Consider the following 22,730-nt stretch of genomic DNA (forward strand, 5'->3'; position numbering starts at 1 on the left):
AATGGGTGTTAAGTTCTGTTTTGGGCTTCCCTGGTGGTTCAGCTGGTAAAGAATCTGACTGAAAACTGGTTTCAATCCCTGGGTTGAGAAGATCCCCTGGAGAAGGGAATGGCTACCCACTCCAGTATTCTTGCCTGGAGATTTCCATGGACAGAGGAGCCTAGCAGGCTACAGTCCATGGGCTTTCAAAAAGTTGGACAAATTCAGTTTTATGTATATACACACATTCTTTTTTACGTATTCTTTTCCACTATGGTTTATCATAGGATATGGAATATAGTTCTTTATGCTATACAGTAGGACCTTGTTGTTTATCCATTCTATATTTTAAAAGCTTACATCTGCTAACCCTCATCTCCCATTCCATCCTTCCCCCAACCCCTTTCCTCTTGGCAATTACCAGTCTGTTCTCTATGTCTGTAATTCTGTTTTTGTTTCATAGATAGGTTCACTTGTGTCATATTTTAGATTACAAGGGCTTCCCTGGTGGCTCAGAGGTTAAAGTGTCTGCCTGCAATGCAGGAGACCTGGGTTCGATCCCTGAGTCAGGAAGATGCCCTGGAGAAGGAAATGGCAACCCACTCCAGTATTCTTGCCTGGAGAATCCCATGGACGGAGGAGCCTGGTGGGCTACAGTCCACGGGGTCGCAAAGAGTCGGACACAACTGAGTGACTTCACTTTAGATTACAAATATAAGTGACATCATATGGTATTTGTCTTTCTCTTTCTGACTTACTTAGTATGATAATCTCTAGCTGCGTCCATGTTGCTGTAATGACAGTATTATATTCTTTTTTATGACTGAGTATAAATGTATATCAGTTCAGTTCAGTCACTCAGTCGTGTCTGACTCTCTGCGACCCCATAAATCACAGCACGCCAGGCCTCCCTGTCCATCACCATCTCCCGGAGTTCACTCAAACTCATGTCCATAGAGTCGGTGATGCCATCCAGCCATCTCATCCTCTGTCGTCCCCTTCTCCTCCTGCCCCCAATCCCTCCCAGCATCAGGGTCTTTTCCAGTAAGTCAACTCTTCGCATGAGATGGCCAAAGTATTGGAGTTTCAGCTTCAGCATCATTCCTCCCAAAGAACACCCAGGGCTGATCTCCTCTAGAATGGACTGGTTATATGTCTTGGCTAATGTGAATAGTGATGCTATGAACATAATGGTACGTGTATCTTTTTGAATTATAATTTTGTCTGGATATATGTTCAGGAGTAAGGTTGGTAGATCATATGATAATTCTGCTTCAGTTTTCTGAGGAAACTTCATACTGTTTTTCAGAGTGGCTATAATGGTAACCCACTCCAGTGTTCTTGCCTGGAGAATCCCAGGGACGGCAGAGCCTGGTGGGCTGCCATCTATGGGATCACACAGAGTCGGACACGACTGAAGTGACTTAGCAGCAGCAGCATACCAACTTATATTCCCACCAACAGTGTAGGAGGGTTCCCTTTCACCACACCCCACCAGAGTTTGTTATTTGTAGACTTTTTAATGATGGCCATTCTGACCAGTGTGAAGTGGGCCCACACTGCAGTTTTAATTTCTATTTCTATAAAGAAAGCCGAGCGCAGAAGAATTGATGCTTTTGAACTGTGGTGTTGGAGAAGATTCTTGAGAGTCCCTTGGACTGAAAGGAGATCCAACCAGTCCATCCTAAGGGAGATCAGTCCTGGGTGTTCATTGGAGGGACTGATGTTGAAGCTGAAACTCCAGTACTTTGGCCACCTGATGCGGAGAGCTGACTCATTTGAAAAGACCCTGATGCTGGGAAAGATTGAGGGTGGCAGGAGAAGGGGATGACAGAGGATGAGATGGTTGGATGGCATCACCGACTCGATGGACATGGGTTTGGGTGAACTCCGGGAGTTGGTGATGGTCAGCGAGGCCTGGCATGCTGCGGTTCATGGGGTTGCAAAGAGTTGGACACAACTAAGCAACTGAACTGAACTGAATAACTAGCAATGTTCATGTGTCTCTTGGCCATGTGTATTTCTTCTTTGGAGAAAAGTCTACTTAGGTCTTCTGCCCATTTTTTGATTGGGTTATTTTTTGCTGTTGTTGAGTGGTATGAGCCATTTATGTATTTTGGAAATAAAGCCCTTGTCACTTGCATCATTTGCAAATATTTTCTCCCATTCTGTCGGTTTTCTTTTTATTTTGCTATGGTTTCCTTTGCTGTGCAAAAGTTTGTGGAAAATTTGTTCAAAAAATGACAAGTAAGGGTCTCTGTCTTGACATAGAATCTAGATGGATCAGTAAAGAGCCACATTTGAGAATTTGTAATGATGTATCTTCCTCACATAGGCTGCAGTTATCATTTTCACTCTCTGTGTGGTCCAGGAAAATTTCTTCTCAGAAAGCAACATAAAATTGATCTATGGCAGCACAATATGCAAATTCAAAATTTCTTTGAGGGACAAATACTCAATCTAGATAATACAGTCATACGAGATTCCCACAAACCAAACTTAATTTAAAAACAAGTTTGGGAGTCCCCCTGGTTGCCTAGTGGTTAGGATTCTGGGATTTCAGTGCAGTAACCTAGGGTCAGTGCTTGGTTGGGGAACTGAGATCCCACAAACTGTACAATACATCCAAAACAGGAAAAAAGTTTATAATCCAAATCATAGAACTAACAAAACATTTCATAATAAATGAGTTAGAAAATACTATTGTAAAACTTCTGGAAAATCTGGAAAACAATCAAAGATTTTGATTTGTATAAATAAAAATGAAACAATTGAGATTTAAATTTTCAATTAAATTTGCTAAAAGCAGTAAAGACAGGGGTGAGCAGAGATTAAAAGATGAAGACTTTATTTTACATATATATTATGTAGAGAAAAATAAATGGCCTGTATGGAAGACAAGTTGAGCATGGGAGACTGAGTGACTAAACCCAATGTATGTCTATTAGGATTTCCAGAGATGGATAATAATGACTCAGAAAAAAAATATTAAAAATTAAATGGCTGAAATATTTTCCAAGTTGATAAAAGACATAAATTTACAATTTGAAAAGTACAACAGATAGCAAGCAGGATAAATAGAAATGACCCACACCATATAACACAGTAGAACAGTAGAAAACCAAAGATAAAGATGGGGGAGAGTGAGAAGAGAGAGGGAAGAGAGAGAAAGAGGGAGCTATCCAGTGTCTCTTCCTTTTCTAATTAGCACACCAGTTCTATTGGATTAGAATCCCATATTTATGATGTCATTTAAGCTTAATTACCTCCTTAAAGGCATAGTTTGCAAGTCACATTGAGGCTAAGGCTTCAGCATATGAATTTGGAAGAGGCACAATTCAGTCTATGGCACCTCCTTAATCTGGCATTGTTCACTCATCTCTCCAGCGACACTAATGCCAGGCTCCTGCTGCAATATTTCATGCCTAAACGCACATCCTCCCTGTCTTTGCTAGTCAAAATTCTATCCAGTTCAGGGGACTTCCCTGGTGGTCCAGTGTTTAAGACGGTTGCTTCTAATGCAGAGGACGCAGGTTTGATCCCTGGTCAGAGAATTAAGATCCAATATGCCACACGGTGTGGCCAAAATACTAAATTCTGTCCAGCTCAAACTTCCCTGATGTTTTCTCCAGCTCAAATGCAGCAAGAACTCATCTTCCACCTTTCTCCCCAAGGTTCCTGGTTCAAACCATCAATATTGCTAACATAAGAATAGCATTTTTCATTATGCATTTTTTTCTGTGAACTCTTAAATCCCATAATCCCTGTATGATGTAATTATTCGTAAGTTTATTTTCTGTATGTGGCACCTGAGTCTCAAAGTACTTACTTATTATATAAAAATAGAGAACATTTAAATATGTGCATGTTTATACAGAATGGCACCATTCACTGATAATGAAATATGAAAGGGGAGGTTTTCTGGGTCAAGATATTTGATTTGGCACATACTAAGTTTGAAGTACTTGTGACACATCCAAGTGTGTATCTTATATACTCAGTTAATATAGTTAGTTCTGGATTAATATGCAAGTTTGAAGTTGATCTAAGTTAAAATGTTAGCACAACTAAATGACAAGTGGCAAATTACCAACCTCTTTAATTCTATGTCCTAGTGAAGAATAGTGCTAAACTGTTTACTCTTTATACTTGCTCAGCATTCTTTTTCTTCTCACGCCTTCTACACATCTTAACTTCTAATCAGCCAGTTTTTAAAATCAGAACTGGGCATGATCTAAAGTAAATGGGATATTAAGAGATGATTTAAATTTAGTCCTTACTAGAAACAGAGAAAGCACAGTTAAGTGATTCATCCAAGGTCACGGTACCCAAATAAAAACTAACATCCAGCTTTTCTAATTCCTATAAAAAATCTATTTCATTAGGGACTTCCCTAGTGGTCCAGTGGTTAAGACCTCCCCTTCCAACACATGGGATGTGTGTTCAATCCCTAGTCAGAAAGCTAAGATCTCACATGCCTTGTGGCCAAAAAACAAAAAACAGAAGCAATACTGTAACAAATTCAGTAAAGACTTTAAAGATGGTCTACATCCAAATAACCTAAGAAAAAAAGTTTAAAAAAATCTATTCCATTATACTGTGGCCAATGATTTCAAAACAGTTTTCTATAGAAATAAACCGTGAGAAACTCAGTGAACAAAATGATTCAAATATAATTCCATCTCTTGCTCAGTTCAGTTCAGTCGTTCAGTTGTGTCTGACTCTTTGCGACCCCATGGGCTGTACCACGCCAGGTTTCCCTATCACCAATTCCCGAGCTTACTCAACCTCATGTCCATCAAGTGGGTGATGCCATCCAATCATCTCATCCTCTGTCATCCCCTTCTTCTCCCTCCTTCAATCTTTCCCGGCATCAGGGTCTTTTCAAGTGAGTCATTTTTTTGCATCAGGTGGCCAAAGTATTGAAGCATCAGCTTCAGCATCAGTCCATTCAATGAATATTCAGAACTAATTTCCTTTAGGATGGACTGGTTGGATCTCCTTGCAGTCCAAGGGACTCTCAAGAGTCTTCTCCAACACCACAGTTCAAAAGCATCAGTTCTTCAGTGCTCAGCTTTCTTTGTAGTCCAACTCTCACATCCATACATGACTACTGGAAAAACCATCGCTTTGACTAGATTGACCTTTGTTGGCAAAGTAATGTCTCTCCTTTTTAATATACTGTCTAGTTTGGTCATAACTTAACTTCCAAGGAGCAAGTGTCTTTTAATTTCATGGATTCAGTCACCATCTGCAGTGATTTTGGAGCCCAAGAAAATACCGTCTGTCACTGTTTCCTTTGTTTCCCTATCTATTTGCCATGAAGTGATGGAACCAGATGCCATGATCTTCATTTTTTGAATGTTGAGTTTTAAGGCAGCTTTTTCACTCTCCTCTTTCACTTTCATCAAGAGGCTCCTCAGCTCCATTTCGCCTTCTGCCATAAGGGTGGTGTCATCTGCATATCTGAGGTTATTGATATTTCTCCCAGCAATCTTGATTTCAACTTGTGCTTCATCCAGCCTGGCATTTTTCATGATGTACTCTGCATATAATTTAAATAAGCAGGGTGACAATATACAGCTCTGATGCACTCCTTTCCCAATTTGGAACCAGTCTGTTGTTCCATGTCCAGTTCTTTGAAACTGTTGCTTCTTGACCTGCATACAGATTTCTCAGGAGGCAGGTTAAGTGGTCTGGTATTCCCATCCCTTGAAGAATTTTCCAGTTTTTTGTGATCCACACAGTTAAAGGTTTTGGCATAGTCAATAAAGCAGAAGTAGATGTTTTTCTGGAACTCTCTTGCTTTTTCAATGATCCAATGGATGTTGGCAATTTGACCTCTGGTTCCTCTACCTTTTCTAAATCTAGCTTGAACATCTGGAAGTTCTTGGTCACGTACTGTTGAAGCCTCGCGTGGAGAATTTTGAGCATCTCTTGCTTGACTTTATTTAATTCAGCATTTAATGACAGAACCCCTTTTCCACCACGTGTTTGTAGGAAATGACATTTTATGTCATACCTGAGCATGACAGTGGTGGATTTATAAGGAACTGAGATGTGTTTAGTTTGAGGCAAAGAAAAGAATTTCATGTGCTCGACAGATTTACACTGTTATTGGAAGCCAAGGGGCATATACATGAAATAGTTTTTATTAATAAATACAGAGAGGGTTGTTTTAGTAACCTGCTTAGAACTTATTGTAGAGTCGATTTCTGAAAGATTGATTTCTCTTAAACAAGTGGTGCAAATATACTAAATTAGAATCTGAGGGCTTCTAGTTGGAGAAGAGTCCTTTCATGGTAGTTGCTAGGAACATGATCATGAAGCTGTTTTGCTCTTTTTTGACAGGGAAATTTGGGAAAAGACAACAGAATAATTCAGCATGGAGTTAGCATTTGATAATAAGTAATTCTGTTTCTTTGAAATAGTGAATTTGGCTAAAGAGAATTGACGATTCTGGTAATCTAAACCCAGTTTTATAGAGGTGCCCTGACTTGAATTTGAAAGAGGAATACTACAAATAAAATTTAACATGTTAACAGGAAGTTTCTGATATTTTTAGACTCTCTTTTAGGATTAAAAATCATTTATGCAACCTATATGTCAACCTGCTCCACTGTTCTTGCCTGGCAAATTCCAGGGACAGAGGAGCCTAGTGGACTACTGTCCATGGCGTCTCAAAGAGTCTGACATGACTGAGCCACTAGGCATTCATGTATATGTTCATCTTAATGACACACATCAATTTAATAAAAACTATAGATGGTCCTGGGCTTTCCTTGTAGCTCAGTGGTAAAGAATCTGTCTCCAATGCAGGAGACCTGGGTTTGATTCCCTGGGTTGGGAAATGGCAATCTGGAGAAGAAAATGGCAACCCACTCCAATATTTTTGCCTGGAGAATCCAATGAACAGAGAAGCCTGGAGGGCTACAGTCAATGGGGTCACAAGAGTCGGACATAAGTTAGCTACTTAGACTAAGACACATAGATGGTCCTAAGGAAAAAAATAGTATGGTAAATATGGAGCAAGATAAATATGCCAAAGAAAAATTACATAATTTTCAAGTCATTATAAAAACGAAAAAGGCATTATCCTCCTGTACCAGAAATATATGCAACAAACCTGACTGTTACAATTATTGTTATTTTTCTAAATAATTACTAACTAAAAAAATGTTCAATGAACATTAATTTGCATTTCTAATGTAGTATAAGTAACTTCACAATTCAAATGTAGCAAGTAATGAATAATTAAGCAACATAAATAATTTAACAATCAAATATTCCTTGTTAAAAATATGTCCAGCTAATTTAAAAATTTAAAGCATGTTGCAAATAGAGAACATAACCTAAAGGTAGAAAGATCATGCATATTAACATCTACCCAAGATTTTGCCAGTTTCATCACAGCTGAAAACTAAGAAAAATCATGGATCAAGAAATATTTCATTAAAATTTTTTTTGAAAGTATTTCTTTCTATTCATGGACAATTATATCTATAACTATGTCTCTATAATAATGAAAAGAGAAAAACGTGGCAAACACCTCTGAACTTATTGCTGACTTTAAAAAAATGCAGTGTGAGAGTTGTGAGTTAAGTTTTATTTGGGGCAAAATGAGGACTATAGCCTGAGACAGCATTTCAGATAGCTCTGAGAAACTGCTCTAAAGAGGTAATGGTGAAGGTCAGTATATATGTGATTTTGGTGAAGGGGGTGTACATGCAATCAAGCACATATTTTTGGAAGGTTTCTGCTAGTCACAACAAGCAGTTGTCACCATGAAGGATTTTAGTGCTTTTATAGCTATGACAAGATATTAGAATTGGGCTCATAAAATCAGCTCCTCAAAATATTTAACTATCTGAAGACCTGTTCTGCCCATTTTTTCCAGAGCACAGAATGCTACATTTCTGTTCTTCACCCTGAAGACCTTTCAGGGGGTGTTAAAAATCAGCAGCTGCAGCAGCACATGATTTAATCCTTGTAGATTAAAGGTAGATGGCAAGCTCCCATGGCAAGTGCCAATTTGTAGTTGACATTAGAGTTCTGCCACTTACAGGATCTATGAACATTGGCCCTTCTATGTCTTTTAGGAAGTGAAATAATTGTGCAAATTATAAATCACCTGTGCAAATAATAGACATTTACTTGGACCAGTCACTGGTACTTCTCCTCATTTCCTCACTTCTTGAATTCTTAAGTTCCATAAGTGAATTCTCAAGCTCCATTAAGGCAAGTTTCATTCTAATACTGAGATCCAGCTATATTCAAGGCTCTCTATTAGTTACTACGAATAAGACAGGTCCTCCTCTTCCTTAAACATCTTCCACAGGAGAAGAGTAAATAATTATTTGCAAATTACAAATGACAGTAATTGTCATAAGCAAGTTACAAAATGGCAACCCACAGCAGTATTCTTGCCTGGAAAATCCCATGGATGGAGGAGGCTGGTAGGCTATAGTCCATAGGGTCACAAAGAGTCGGACAAGACTGAGCAACTTCACTTTCACGAAATTTCAGAAGCTAAAAATTTTCTTTTATATTTTAACAACTGGAGAAGGCTTTATTACAAAGTACCATTTCTACTATGTGAGAAGTAGAGTGAAAAGTGGAAGTGTTAGTTGTTCAATTGTGTCCAACTCTTTGTGACCCCATGGACTGTAACCCACCAGGCTCCTGTGTCCATGGAATTCTCCAGGCAAGAATACTGGAGTGGGTAGCCATTCCCTTTGCCAAGGGATCAGCCCAAACCTGGATCCTGCATTGCAGGCAGATTTTTTTACCACCTGAGCCACCAGGTAAGCACCAAGAAATGGAGTATTTCCTGCCATATCAGTAAACAGGGATATCACAGTCATCAGTGATTACAGCACTCCAATGTGAATTTCTGAGCCCTAAGGGCACTCAGGAAGAAGGGTACCTGTGGACTAGCAGCCACCAGGACTGTAGCTACTCCCTAAGGTGAGCCCCAGCGGAGCTCAGGATATGAAAAAACACAGGCTACTGGCCCAGGATAGCTGAGATACATGGAAAGAAATCATTTCAGTGATCCCAGACTCTTGCATCTTCCCATACTTAGAAAAGCACTAAATTCTTTAACTTGGGATATCTGTGCTGTGCTTAGTTGCTCAGTTGTGTCCAGCTCTTTAGCCTGCCAGGTTCCTCTGTCCAGGGGAATTCTCCAGGCAAGAATACTGAAGTGGGTCGAGATGCCCTCCGCCAGGGGAATCTTCCCCACCCAGGGATCGAACCCAAGTCTCCTGCATTGAACGTGTATCCTTTACCATCTGAGCCACCAGTGAAGCCCAAGAATATTGGATTGTGGAATATATGGCTTCCTTTAATTAACAATAATCTTTTGATGTTCAGACTACCTGCCCTTTGTTGCAAAACTTCTATTAACCTGTCTCCTCCCCTCGCCTCCTCAGAGCAGTTGTCTCAGGGTTACTAGAGATGCTGTCTCCTGGGCTTAAAGTCCTAAAAATAGTCACTGAATTAAAAAAAAAAAAAAAAAAACTTTGGAAAAAAAAAAAACTTTGAATTTTAGGCTGTATTTTTTAAGTCAACATACATCTTGAAGAATGAATAAGATTTGGTTTGAAAAACAGGATAAAGGATACTTCACAAGGAATAAAGATTGGGAAGAAGGCTATGGATAGGGTTCAGGTACTTTGAGCAATTCCTTTTAACAACAACAAAGGTTGCTTAAGTCAAAAATAGAGTATAAATTAGCAAACTCTGTTATTTGCTGCCTGGAAGGAGCCCATCAGATTTTTGCCTTTCTGTTTGAAATTCCAAATTCAGCCAGAATAAGTTTTCTTCTTTGTAAGTGTCACAAATAGAAAATTTTCAGTTCAATTCAGTTCAGTCGCTCAGTCGTGTCCAACTCTTTGGGATCCCCATGGACTGCAGCAAGATTCCCTATCCATCACCAACTCAGGGAAACCACTAAATTTAACTGAATGCTTGTCAATGATTGAAACCTGGTCTTTAAGCTTACGTGTTGCCCATACACCCTACAGTCTTCAAAATTGCAGGTAAAATTGCTCTACCATTTACAAACGGGCAGCTTTGAATCTGCTTTCCTAAAGAGCTTTGTAATTCTGAGTTATGCTTGGGTCAGGCATTTCTAACATTCATTCAGCCACATTCTTCAGTTATGTTGATAGTTGGTTTAACTTGATGTGACTTAGCAAGAGATTGAGAGCCTTCAATTTATGGGCAGCTCTCCACACAGACATGAATGTTTCCTCAAGGAGACTCAACCATACTCTTAAAGCAGTAGTTTGGCATAATTAATATTACAAATTTTAAGGTACAGGTTATGTTCTGAGTCCCAGGGCTTGAGCCTGGGGTCCTCCGGCTAAGCCCAAAGCAGTGCGGAGGAGGTATTCTACAATAGTAGAAATATGCCAACGCCACGGGACGCGATGCTCCTGCCAACACAAAAGCAGCCACCGCACAACAGCCCCCTTGCACTGAGTTCAGAAAGGCCAGTAGCCTTTAGAGTCCCCAGCAGCTCTTCCCGCCCCACCCCCACTTCCGCTTCCGGGGAGGCGCCGCCTGCCCCTCCGGCCGTGGGGGCCGCAGTGAAAGAGAAGCCGGAAGTGGCTCCGGTACTTCCGGTACGGGAAACTCCTTGCTGCCGCTCCGACCGGGCTTGACAGGCGGGGTCTCTGCAAGTAGGTCTCTCTCCTTTTGCCTCCCTCCCGTCTGACCTTCAAGCTTGTTTACCGCCGCCCTCCCGCCACTCTGGTCTCGGAAGCCGCCCCTTCCCCATGTGCCGGGGCAGGAGTCCTGAAAGCCAAGACCAGCTCGCCGGCATCCCATCATGTCCGAACTGACTAAAGAGCTGATGGAGCTGGTGTGGGGCACCAACAGCAGCCCCGGTCTCTCTGACACCATCTTCTGCCGCTGGACGCAAGGTACCCCGGCTGGACTCTGGCTTCCAGCCCCCGCTTCCTTTTGCCCCGAGAGAGTCGAGCCGTGACGCCTCTCGCGCCAATCCCCTCCCGTGCCCTGCACTCTGTCCCAATTCCCCTGCTCTGCACTGACACTGGACTTTCTAGAAACGCCCTGCCCTTCCAGTGGGTAGAGGTTGAGTAGGAGAATGGTTCCAGCTGGCAGCTAAAGACCCGAAGTGCCCCTGCCGCTCCCTGGGCTGCCTCTTGGGCTGGAAAGGAGAAGGGGGCGGCAGTCGGGCTGCAGGGTGTGACACTGAAGGTGTGCCCTGTGCCTTGGTATCCATTTCTCAAGACTTGCTCTGGCCTCCTGGGTCTTTACCCCCTAACGAGGCTTCATCTTGGTGTTTGGTCTAATTTTGGAGAGAAGGGAAGTCCACGTGAAACTCATTGTGGCTAATTCCACGAAACGATTGTGCAGTTTGTATTTTAATTAGGCGGTTAGGCGTGGTACTCGGTGCAAAAATAAAACGCTGCTGCAAAATGTTTTCTACACCCCAATATGCCTGATTTTGAGGTGATTTAGTATCTGTTCCGTGGCTCATAGAACTTCTTGCGCCGATCTGATTATTCAGACAGGATTTTGAATTATATAAGTTTTGTTAATACTACGAATAATTGTGAAATAGAAAACACACACACACACACACACACACATACATACATACATATTTAATTCCAGAGCTGTCCCAGGCTCTGCGTTGGGCCCTTCATGCTAGAAATCATCCCTATCTCGTGCCTTTTAATATTAAAACGAAACGGACACATTGGTTAAGGTGATAAGAAAGACTAGTGAGGTTAAGTGAAATTAACAGCATAGTCTTTGAAGTCAGAAGGGTGAGTAATGTATGTATGTAAAACATCACAAGCCAATGGAATAGTAGCTTTTTAGTACTCCTATTAAAATATTTTGTTATGAAAACATTTATTTAGAAAATACTGATCCTCAAAGGATCTGGGGTAAGTTTAGCATAGTAGATCTATGTCTTTACTTCATAATGTTTACTTAATAACAAACATTTAGGGTTTAAATAATCTCTTCTTCCCTCAGATACTTCTAAGACCTGGTAAAAACAGAATCATAATGTGTAACAGCTAGTTAGGTTATTTAGTCCATTACTTTTTATTTGAAAATGAGAAAAATGAGTCCTGAAGGCTAAATGACCAGGCCAAAGTTGCACGAATTGATAAGAACTGGGAGTGAATTACAAGTCACAGCTCTGTCTTGTTTTCCTTTCTGTTTTTAACCAGACATGTAATTAGTTTGGCTCTTTTTACACATCTAATTTTGTCACTTAGCCAATTTTTTTCAGAAATCATGGGCATTTACATTTGCAAGTTCTGTTTTAAAACTTATTTTCCTATTTGTCTTATTTATTCTAGTAACGAATAGCCCTAAAGTACGCAAGATTGTAAGATTGGGAAAGGTTTTACTTTTTGTTAATTAAGCAGTAATATAGCACAGAATAGGGTGATATTTGGCCTCATTTATTTTAGTACTGTGTTGCAGATACAAGGAGAATTCAGAGAGGCAGTTCTAATAATGGTTAGGAGCAGGAGCAGTCTTTGGAATTGAAATTCTTTGGTTCTAGGTTCAAGTTTTTTAACTTAAGCCTCGGTTTCCTTCTCTGTGGAGAACAGATAATACTAGTGCCAATCTTACAGGTTTGTTGTGAGGATTAAAGGCAAGTACTTAACACAGTATCTGATATAAACACTCAGAAAATGATAGCTTAATTTAGAAAGTGCTTAATTGTAGGATAGATCAAGCCAAAGATCACTCTCTAGCCATGCCCCTGACAGTTGCAAGAAATGATTGTTAATTAGATCACTATGACACATTAGAATGCTCCACCATCTTGTAGTCAGAGGGAAGTTCCTTAACAAGATGTGTTCAATCAATATCATTTGAAAATAAAAGGTTCTTTACTTTTTGTTCTTTACAGAGGGCAGCTATATTGTGGCTGATTCTTCAAGGTCTTAAACTGATCATGGCTTTAAGGCAACCGAATATGTATTTTTAAGTTATCACTTCTGAATCAGAGAGATGTTGTTAGTGGTTTTGCTCTGTTGACTTTGTATTCATTTATTCTTTCTCCGAGGAGACAGAAATTGCTGAAGGTTGCTGTGGCAATGATTTGACACAAGACACGGCTTTGCTGCACTTGACTTACTGCATTCGTAATGTGACATCAGCTTTGGCTTTATTTCATCATCTGTAGCTGTGCTTTGAATTGACAACTGTTACCTCATTATCTTTTGGAAGCAAGTTATAGATGTAAGGTCTTTGGTGTAAATATTTATAGAACTATGTCTAGGAATATTCCATTTATGAAACTATACTGATTGGTCCTGTTAAATTCCTTTGATATTTAAACAGCTTTAGGAGTTTCCCCCTCCCCCCTTTAATTGATTTGGCAGCTTTAGATAATATGTTAAAGCATGTAAGTGCAGGAGTAGCACATAGGTTTTTGTGTGTGTGTGTGTGTGTTCTTTTAAAATTCATTTGGCAGTTTAAGATAACTCTCTTTTGTGAATACTTTTTTTAAAAAGAAAAGTGGGGTTTTGGTGCGAGTTTTTTTGTTTTTTTTGCAGTTTTTATTTTAAAGCCAATAAGTCACATAATTTAAAGATTTGAAGTTGTTTTGTTGTTTATCTTGGACATTTACTCCCTACTCCTGCTTGCTTCCCTCCTGCTCAATTGTCGCTAATGCTTTTTAAAGGAAAAAAAAAATTTTTTTTCTACTTCATTATTTGTAAATATCATTTATTCTTCCTTCCTTTCTCTCAAACTGAAGTGTTCCAGGCTTACTTGATAGGGCACAAGGGAAGACAAATAACAAATATGGCACAGTATATATACTAGAGGGAAAAGAAATAGGAATTATAGGATGAAGTTGCCTGGAAAGGCCTCATTTTAAGATGAGATTTGAACAGACTCTTGAAGTAACTGCATTAGTCACGCAGGTATCTGAGGAGTATTCCAGGCAGCAAGGATAGCCATCATAAAAGACTTAATGCAGAATACATCTGGTTAAGGAATGGGAAGGAGGTTAGTTTGGCTGGAGACAGAATGAGGGAAGAGGGGACCAATAAAGATAATATAAGAAACAGTTTGGCCCAGATCACTAAGATTTTATAGGCCATTGTAAGGACTTTGGTTTTTATTCTAAATGAGATGACAGGGCATTGGGAGGTTTGGAACAAAGGAGAGACACGACATGACAATTTTTAAAGGACTGACCTGACTACTAAATTTGAGGACGGACTGTAGTCCTAGAGTGAGACAACAAGACCAAATGAGAGAGAATTACAGTAATCCAGCGGGTAAAAGACGGTGACTTAGCCCGGGAGAGTGGTAGTGGAGATGGTTGGAAGTGGTCAGGTTGACCTCAACCCAGCAGAACCAGAATAAGAGTCCTCATGATCTGACAAAAGTAAATATTAATCTTATTACAAAGGAAAACATTTTGACTGGTTGAGACTTTGTTTTCTTTTCAGTATTGATTGTCTAGCCAGTGTTTGGCAAATATTTTCTTTAAAGGGCCAGTGACTTTATTGTCTGGCATTGCAGCAGAAGCAGCCCTTGATAAGATGGGTGTGGCTGTGTTCCAAATCTGCATTTGAAAAACAAGCCAACCCTGTTGTACATTATCAACTCTGAGAACCCATCTTTTCCTTTTTTTTACCCAGTTCCTTCGAGCTTTAAATTACTTCATTGTTTCACCTAAAGATTAGCCAGAAGAGAAACCCAGTTTTGCTGTTTATTGCAGTTGAGTGTGTTTAGGGTGGAGGTGGAGTGTTTGGAGCTGTCGTCGTTTGAAATTAGAGTTTTGCACTTTCTGTGTAGGACAGTGTTTACTATATGATTAAAAAAAAATGATTCTAAATAACTTTTGAAAAATTGAGGGGTCAGTAAAAATGTAAGTTTAAAAATGTAATCAGGAGTTAAAACCATTTGGGTGAAAATCCAAAAGTGTGATGTGAAGGTAGGTCAGTACTATGGATCATACAATTTCAAAGATCTTTGTTGTTGTTGGAAACCTTTTATTTCCAACATAGATTTTACTTTCTCAAACCTACCTGCATCGCATTTGACCTAAAAAAATCAATTTTTAAAATCTCCAATTTGTAACCTTATGTGATAAAGTCAATTTCTTGGTACTTTGAGTACATAATGTATTTTTAAGTTCAAAATATTTATGATAATACCTTACATTTGTATTATGCTTCACAGTTTTTGAAAATCTTGCTTAATCTTTGCAACAACCCCAAGAGACAGCAAGAGATAAATGTAGTTATCCTCCTGTTTATAGATGAGGAGACTAAGGCTCAGTTCAGATTCCACTTAATATTATCTAACTTATAATGACAAATGAAGTCTTTCTGTGTAGCCTTTTGTTTAGGCTACATGGAAGACTAGAACTACATAGGCAATAGTTGTCAAACTGGTTTGAATAAGTAAGTCATATGAAAATAAAAGACTAGGAAATTGCAAAGAGGTTGATGGCTTAGGTTTAAATTAGTTATGAGCCGTAAAATTGAGAAAGACGTCTGTCTGTAGTGCTGTGCTGTCCGGTGTGATACAAAATCATATGCTTAGGATCAGATGCTAAGGTAGACGGCTAATTTCAGATCTAATTAGTAAAACAGTCATTTTGTGATAAGTTAATTCCTCTTAAAACTAGGAAATAATACAAATATGAGAACACTTGACAAGAAAAATAACTATATCCTAAAAAATTCCAACTCAAGTGAAACATTATAAAAGGAGATGCCTACATAGCATAGTCCTATTTTAGGACAGAAAAGTTCATTTCCATTTGTTTGACTTTATTACATTTTAAGCTGTAAGAGCCCTTGTTCATTATCAAATTAACACCCTCAAGCATATATGCTGCAATTAAACAGAATTTGGTATAAGCAGATCTGCCTAGAATTCTCTCCCTGGGGTTTTTATCTCTAAAGTACAAAAGCAACTCATCATAACGTACTTCAGTCTAAAAGCCCCACCCATGGACCTTGAAAACTGAAAAACATTATTAGTGATTTTAAGAAAGGCAAGAATCCATTGCTGCTGCTGCTGCTAAGTTGCTTCAGTCGTGTCCGACTCTGCGACCCCAGAGACGGCAACCCACCAGGCTCCCCCGTCCCTGGGATTCTCCAGGCAAGAACACTGGAGTGGGTTGCCATTTCCTTCTCCAATGCATGAAAGTGAAAAGTGAAGTCGCTCAGTCGTGTCCTACTCCTAGGGACCCCATGGACTGCAGCTCACCAGGCTCCTCCATCCATGGGATTTTCCAGGCAAGAGTACTGGAGTGGGGTGCCATTGCCTTCTCCGAAGAATCCGTTACTGATACTTATTTATGACATACCCTGAAAGTTTGGAAGAGCTTAGTTTCACCTCTGCACTTAGGCCCAACACCAGTGACCCTTTTTTTCTTGCCATTAGGAAAAGAGGTGGATGAAGAATAGAGGTCCCTTGGCTTCACCTCTTGTTTCCAGGTTGGATCTCAGTTTTGCTTGTCTTGATGAGACCACCAGCACCCTTAGTTCTCATTTATTAAACTTGCCTTATTAAATTTGCCCCATCCATCATACCTGTTTTTTAGCCTACATTTAGCGTGTCCTCTATTCTGTTTCTCCCAACGTGTTGTGTGTTCCTGGAGCAAATTGTGGTCAGCATCAGTACAGATGTACTAATTAAACCTTAGCTGAGCCCTCAATATTTCTCTTAGTTCTTTATCCTGCCGACTCTTATGTTTTTTTTGGAATTAATATTCTCAGTTTTCTCTGCCCCTCATTCTGTTGCTCTTAGTCAGTAACATCTCTTCACTTCCTCTTTGCCCATATTTCTAAGTTGAAAACCGGCTAAAGTTTTCTTTTTCTCAAGTTTATTTAAATTCAGGGCCCCATTACACTCTTAAAAATTATTGAAGACTTCACTATGAAAAAAAATTGAGACCTATGGCATTATTTTACATTAAAAAATCTCTTCAGTGCCTAGCTCATTAGAAGATAGCTGGATTCTCTCACTTGCTTCTCCATTCAGTCTGTTACATTCAGTCTGTTGTTTTGGTTGAAGTGTATGCAGAAAATCCATCTTCATACATATAAGCAATTGGTAATATGGGAGTATCATAATAGCGTTTTCGAATAATTGTGGATATTCTTCTTTGATACTACACTCAAACTCAGCAAATGGTAGTTTCTTAGAGGTTAGTTGAAATATGAAATCTGAAGCCACATTAATGAACGATTGTACTGTATTAAAATGAAATCCATTGGTTTGTCTTGTACTTTGAGTGGATCTTCTACCCGTGAATTAATTTGTAACCATTTGCATCGGTTGTTTGGAAATTATTGGTCTGCTGGTTTATGCAAATCTTCCAAATGTTAACACATATTATTAAACGATATCTAAAGTCATATTTATTATTATCTCACTGATCCTGTCAGAAAAATCTCTTTGAGTATTGGGAAGCTTCAAGCTCACAGTGCTGGCCCTGAGTTTTCCAGAATTTTAGTTAATCACTTGAAAGCTTGAAATTTTATTGCTGGCAAAAGTGCTGTCAGTTTTTTTCTTCCTTGAAGTATCAGGCTCACTTCATTTACTTCTGAGAAAAAGTCTAAATAATCATAGTTTGTTAGTAGCTCTTCAAAGTAAAAATAACATTCACAGACAAGCTGTTAGTTCAGCTCACAGTTCAAAAAATTACACATCTGCTTTTCTTTGAGACATCTGTACAGGGTATGTAGCAGAGGTCCTTCATGGGTAGTTTCCATTATGTCATACAGACTATTTTTTTTTAAGTACTTTGTATTCAAAGTAAAGATTTAATCAGATTAGCATTAGCAAGAGCTTTCTTAGGTTAAATTGGCTTTTTCTGTGTGTTTGAGAGCATATCAGGGTGTTTCCTAGTACAGTGACTGCTGGTATAGCTTAATGGCATTGCCTTGATATGTGCTAAAGCACCAGTAACATAACCCACTTTTTGTTTTGTACCATCACTGTGAATATCAAACCGAGAATCTGTATTATAGTAAAAATGATTTTCACCTCTAGCAGGTTCCCTAAAAGGTCACTAGAATTTCCAGGGTTCTGTAGACCACACTTTGAGAACCTCTTTATCCAGTCCAGCACTACTGTGTACCATCTCAGCTTTCTCAGAACTCAGCGTCCTTATCTCTTTTTCCATTTGGTCACTCTTTTCCTTCTTTTAAACTCATGCCCATCGGTCTGTAAAATAATAATTCTTTATCCAGCTACCCTTCAAGCTATCATCCTTTTTCCCTTCACTTGTTTAACATAGTTTGCAGCTTCTCCTTCTGCTTGTGTTCTGAATCACACCTCAGCCCTTTAAAATTTGACTGCTCTTCCTAACATTCTAAGTTTCCTTTTTTTAGTATTCCCCGTGGTGACATGCTTAATCCAGGGTTTTCATTTATGTTTTTATTCCACTCAGCATTTGAAACAGGTGACTGCGTGCTTTTCCTTTCTGGGGCCTCACTGTGTTTTTTCTCTTACCTTTCAAGTCTTTGTCAGTCTTCTTTGCTGACTCAGCATCTGCTTGTTTCTTTTTCTTTTTCTTTTTTTTTTTTTAATGTTAACCGCCTTCACTATCTTTGTTCTGTGTTCTCATTCACTTTAACTGCCATGTTTAGGGTGATTCAGGTTGCTATCTTTAATCTTCACCCCTGCCTTGACTCCAGACCCATATCCCTCCCCCCGCCACCCCCCCACCACCCCCGCCCCGCCACATTTTAGAGACTGAATTTAGAAACAAACATTTCCATTATCAGGCTTCCCAGATGGCTCAGTGGAAAAGAATCCAGCTGCCAATGCAAGAGACACAGGAGACATGGGTTTGGTCCCTGAGTCGGGAAGATCCCCTGGAGGAGGAAATGGCAACCGACTCCAGTATTCTTGCCTGAAGAACCCCTTGGACAGAGGAGCCTGGCAAACTACAGTCCATGGCTTCACAAAGAGTTGGATGTGAATGAGCTCACCCCCATTATCTTTCCTCCCAAAACTTCAGCAAGTATTCATTGAGTATTAACTGTATTAATAATAACACACTAGGAAAACAGTGGTCAGTAAGAGAGGCAGGATACTTGCAAGGCAAGACATAATAAACAAATGAACAATAATGTAATTACAGATGATGATAAGTCCTGGTTGGTCTGGGGAATGGTAGGAAGGATTTACTTAGCTAGCCTTGTCAGGGAACATCTCTCTGAGGAGTTAATACCTCAGCTGAGGCTTTTAGGATGAGAAGGATTCAGCTATGAGAAGGGTAAAGACCATTTCATGCAGAGAGAACAGCCGACACCAAGGCCCCAGGTAAAGACCTTGAGATGTTCTGAGGACTAAGACCACTGTGTATGATGAAGGTAAGAGTGAACTGAGAGAAGGTGGGATTGAGAGATCATATAGGGTCTTTTTTAGGCAATGAAAAAGGAGTTTGAATTTTACTTTAATTGCAGTAAGAAACCATTTGAATGTTTTAAGCAGTCTATAAGAAAAACTGATTTCCATTTCTAGACTATTTCTCTGGTAAATTTATGGTCAATAGGTAATGGGTGGGTTGGGAGTTGGGATGTGGGTGAAATGGGGTAGGGGGATCCTGACTGGAAATTCCTAAAGGTGTTCTAGATGAAAGATGATGGTGGTTAGAACCTGAAGGTGAACCAGAGTGGAGTGGAGATGGACAGATACAGATGTGTTTTGGGCCCTTGAACCAAGAGGATCTTACAAGGTGAAGCCTTAAAGATAAGTGGGAGTTTTTTGGAGAAAGTGTTTCAAGTGGAGGGAACATGTTCAAAGCATGAGAAACCAGAGAGAGAATGGATATTTGAGGGTCTGAAAGAAAGTCTGCACACCTGGAGGCTAAAGAAGAAAGTATCAAAGGATGAAATAGGAGATACAGGCAGAAGCCAGACCATACAAGACCATGTTAAAGAATTTAGATTTTGTCAGTGACTGGAGTTCCAGTCAGGGCTCTATTTGGAGATTACCTGATTATAACCCATAGTGGAAACCTTGGGAGTAGATGAGTTACACAGGGAGAACATGTAGAATGAAAAGAACAAAGACTCTAAAGACAAAACCTGAAGAACTTCAGCTTTTAGTTGCTGATCAACATTGATACAGAGTAGAAACAAAAAAGGAAAATTTGGAACAAGAGGGACCACTAAAGCCAAGGGCCAGAAGGTTTTCACAAGTCAGTGGTGAGCATTTCAGATGATTCTCTTGAGAGGTCATTGGTGAATTTGGTGACAGTGAGTTTGATGCAATCACAGGTTGAAAACCAAATTATTGTGGGTTGAGTTAATTGGGAGATTAGGAAATTGAGACAGTGCATACAGACAGTTAGGTATGCTTTGAGCGAGTGGGGTTTGGAGTCTTGGATGGAAAAATTTTTTTTTTTTAATGGTCAAATGATTTTTTAAATTAAGACTTTTCCTTTTAGAACAGTGTTATTTAGGTTCACAGCAAAATTGCGGGCAAGATACAGAGATTTCCCCACATACCTTGTGCTCCCATGACATGCACAGCCTCCTCCAATGTCAATATGTCCCACCAGAGTGTTTGTTACAATTTTGAACCTACATTGACTCATCAGTATCACCCAAGGTCCACAGTTTTTATTCGTGGTTCTGTACATCCTATAGGTGTTGACAAAAATATAATGGAATGTATCCATCATTATAGCATCATAGAGTATTTTCACTGCCGTAAAAATCCTCTGTGCTCTGTTCACCCCATCCCTGACTCCCCTCCCCTTGGCAGCCTCTGATCTTTTTACTGTCTGCATAGTTTTGCCTTTTCCAGAATGTCATGTAGTTGGAATCATATGGTATATAACTTGTTTTTTCACAGCTTGCAAGCCATTATTTTTTATAAACACCGAATAATATTTCATTTTCTGTATGTACTATTTATCCATTCCCCCACTGAAGGATATCTTGGCTGCTTCCAAGTTGTGGCAATTAGGAAAGGTGCAGTAAACAGTGTGTGTAGGTTTTTGTGTGGGGGGTGGGTGGTGCTAAATTTTCAACTCCTTTGGGTGAACAAGGACCTTCTGGTAGAATCTTAAGGAGAACTTTTGTTTTTAAATAGGAGGTACATGTTTAAATCCCATTTGAAAGAGATTGAAAGGTAAAGAGAGAGGAGGTGGACTGGAATGGTGTCCTCCATACTATTTGTTAACTCACTTGCTACCTAGTGTCTCAAGGTAGAAACAGAGTTAGGTCTAATTTCTTACGTACCCAGCCTTTGCTGCACTTGCATATGTTCATCAAATCTTAATTTTTACCTTAGAAATACTGTTTGTATATAGTGTTTTCTCTCAACATTAGTGTTGTTTTTATTAGTCTGGCACTGTCTTGATGGGTCTGTTGAAATGGTCTCCTCCCCATTCTGGTCCTTTAAAGAAAGAAGCAAAATACCAGTATGGTTGTGTTACTACTTTAATTAGTACTTGTCATGATGTGGCCCTTCCCAGTATGAATGTCCTGTCATCTCTCCTTTCTCACCATCCTGCCCCCATACAGCCCTTCAGCTGTATGACATTTCCCTCTGATCCATGAACTTGTCCTGTTCTTACCACACCTTTTTCCTTTACTAAAGATGTTTTCTTTGCCTGAAAGTCATTCTCCCACGCTTGCCTTTCTGATAAAGTTCCATTCAAGGTCAGCCTTCAAGTCACCTGTTATGACTTGATTTAGGCAAAGGCATTCCTTTCAGTTTCCTCAACACTGTCTTCATACTTCTGTTGAAACATTCATTTATTCCTTTATTTTAGTGATTTGTTCGTATGTCTGTCTTCATCTGGACTGTTGGCTTCTCCAGACGAGGGACTTTGGCATGCATGTCATTTATACCCTGGATGTTTGGTGTCGTGTCTGAGGGTCATGAAATATTTGTTGGATAAATGACTGAATTATAACCATTAGGTATGTTGGAATTGGAAATGATTGTTTTAAAGCTAAGTATCCTGAGGCCTAGGGAAGTGAAATGATTTCCTGAAGATTGTACAGATAATAACTCACCTCTCCTGACTTTGGCCGCAATATCTCCACAGTGTGCCGTGTTCTCTGTGGGAGCTTGTCCTGGCTGCTCTCAATCAGTGCGACTTGGTAATACTTGAATTAAGATGGAGCCAGTATGAGCACGTTTGGTGTGTATATGCTGGGCTTAGCCGCTCAGTCATGTCCAACTCTTTGCGACCCCTTGGACTGTAGCCTGCCAGGCTCCTCTGTCCATGGGATTCTCCAGGCAAGAATACTGGAGTGGGTTGCCATGCCCTCCTCCAGGGGATCTTCCCAACCCAGAGATCAAACCGAGGTCTCCAGCACTTTGCGGGCAGATTCTGTACCGTCTGAGCCATCAGGGAAGCCATCAGTGTATAATGCTCTTTAATTTTTAGCTTATAGAATGTGACTCAAAGATGAAACTAAAACAGATAACTGTAGAGAGTCCTAAAATTTCTGTTTAAATTCAGTAAACTGTCTAGTCTTTCTTCCAGTATATTAAATTACTTAAAAAAAATCAGATTGTGTCCTTTTACTGATGTCTACACTGTCCCTCTTTAGTCCACTTAATAGGGGGCCCTGAGTGCAAAACTGTGTGTGTGTGCGTGCATGTGCACTTGACAGGGAGCCTAGGTTCCATATCTTTTTTCAAAGGGTTCTTTTATCCTCCAAAAAGCTGAGAACTGTAGCAATGGACTGACTTAAAGATAATTCGCTGTTGTGATAAGTGATTCTCTATCAAAGCAA

The 22,730-nt window shown here is 39.7% G+C and overlaps 1 protein-coding gene across 2 annotated transcripts in view; it reads left to right on the forward strand.

Annotated features, from left to right (window-relative positions):
* The first annotated feature begins 10,561 nt into the window (after positions 1-10,561).
* MINDY3 (MINDY lysine 48 deubiquitinase 3) overlaps positions 10,562-22,730 on the forward strand; it is an 83,621-nt gene continuing 71,452 nt past the window's right edge. The window contains exon 1 of one of the 2 annotated variants that reach the window (XM_025264357.3): positions 10,562-10,667. Coding sequence is in view for 1 of the 2 variants with exons in the window: in XM_006054415.4 (XP_006054477.1) it covers positions 10,817-10,910 (94 nt within the window). In the remaining variant the exon portion in view is untranslated. Of the gene's footprint in view, positions 10,911-22,730 lie in introns of both variants that reach the window. The other variant, XM_006054415.4, reaches the window with a different exon arrangement.

This window comes from Bubalus bubalis, chromosome 14 (genome assembly GCF_019923935.1).
Source record: "Bubalus bubalis isolate 160015118507 breed Murrah chromosome 14, NDDB_SH_1, whole genome shotgun sequence".
NCBI classification, from domain to species: Eukaryota; Metazoa; Chordata; class Mammalia; order Artiodactyla; family Bovidae; genus Bubalus; species Bubalus bubalis.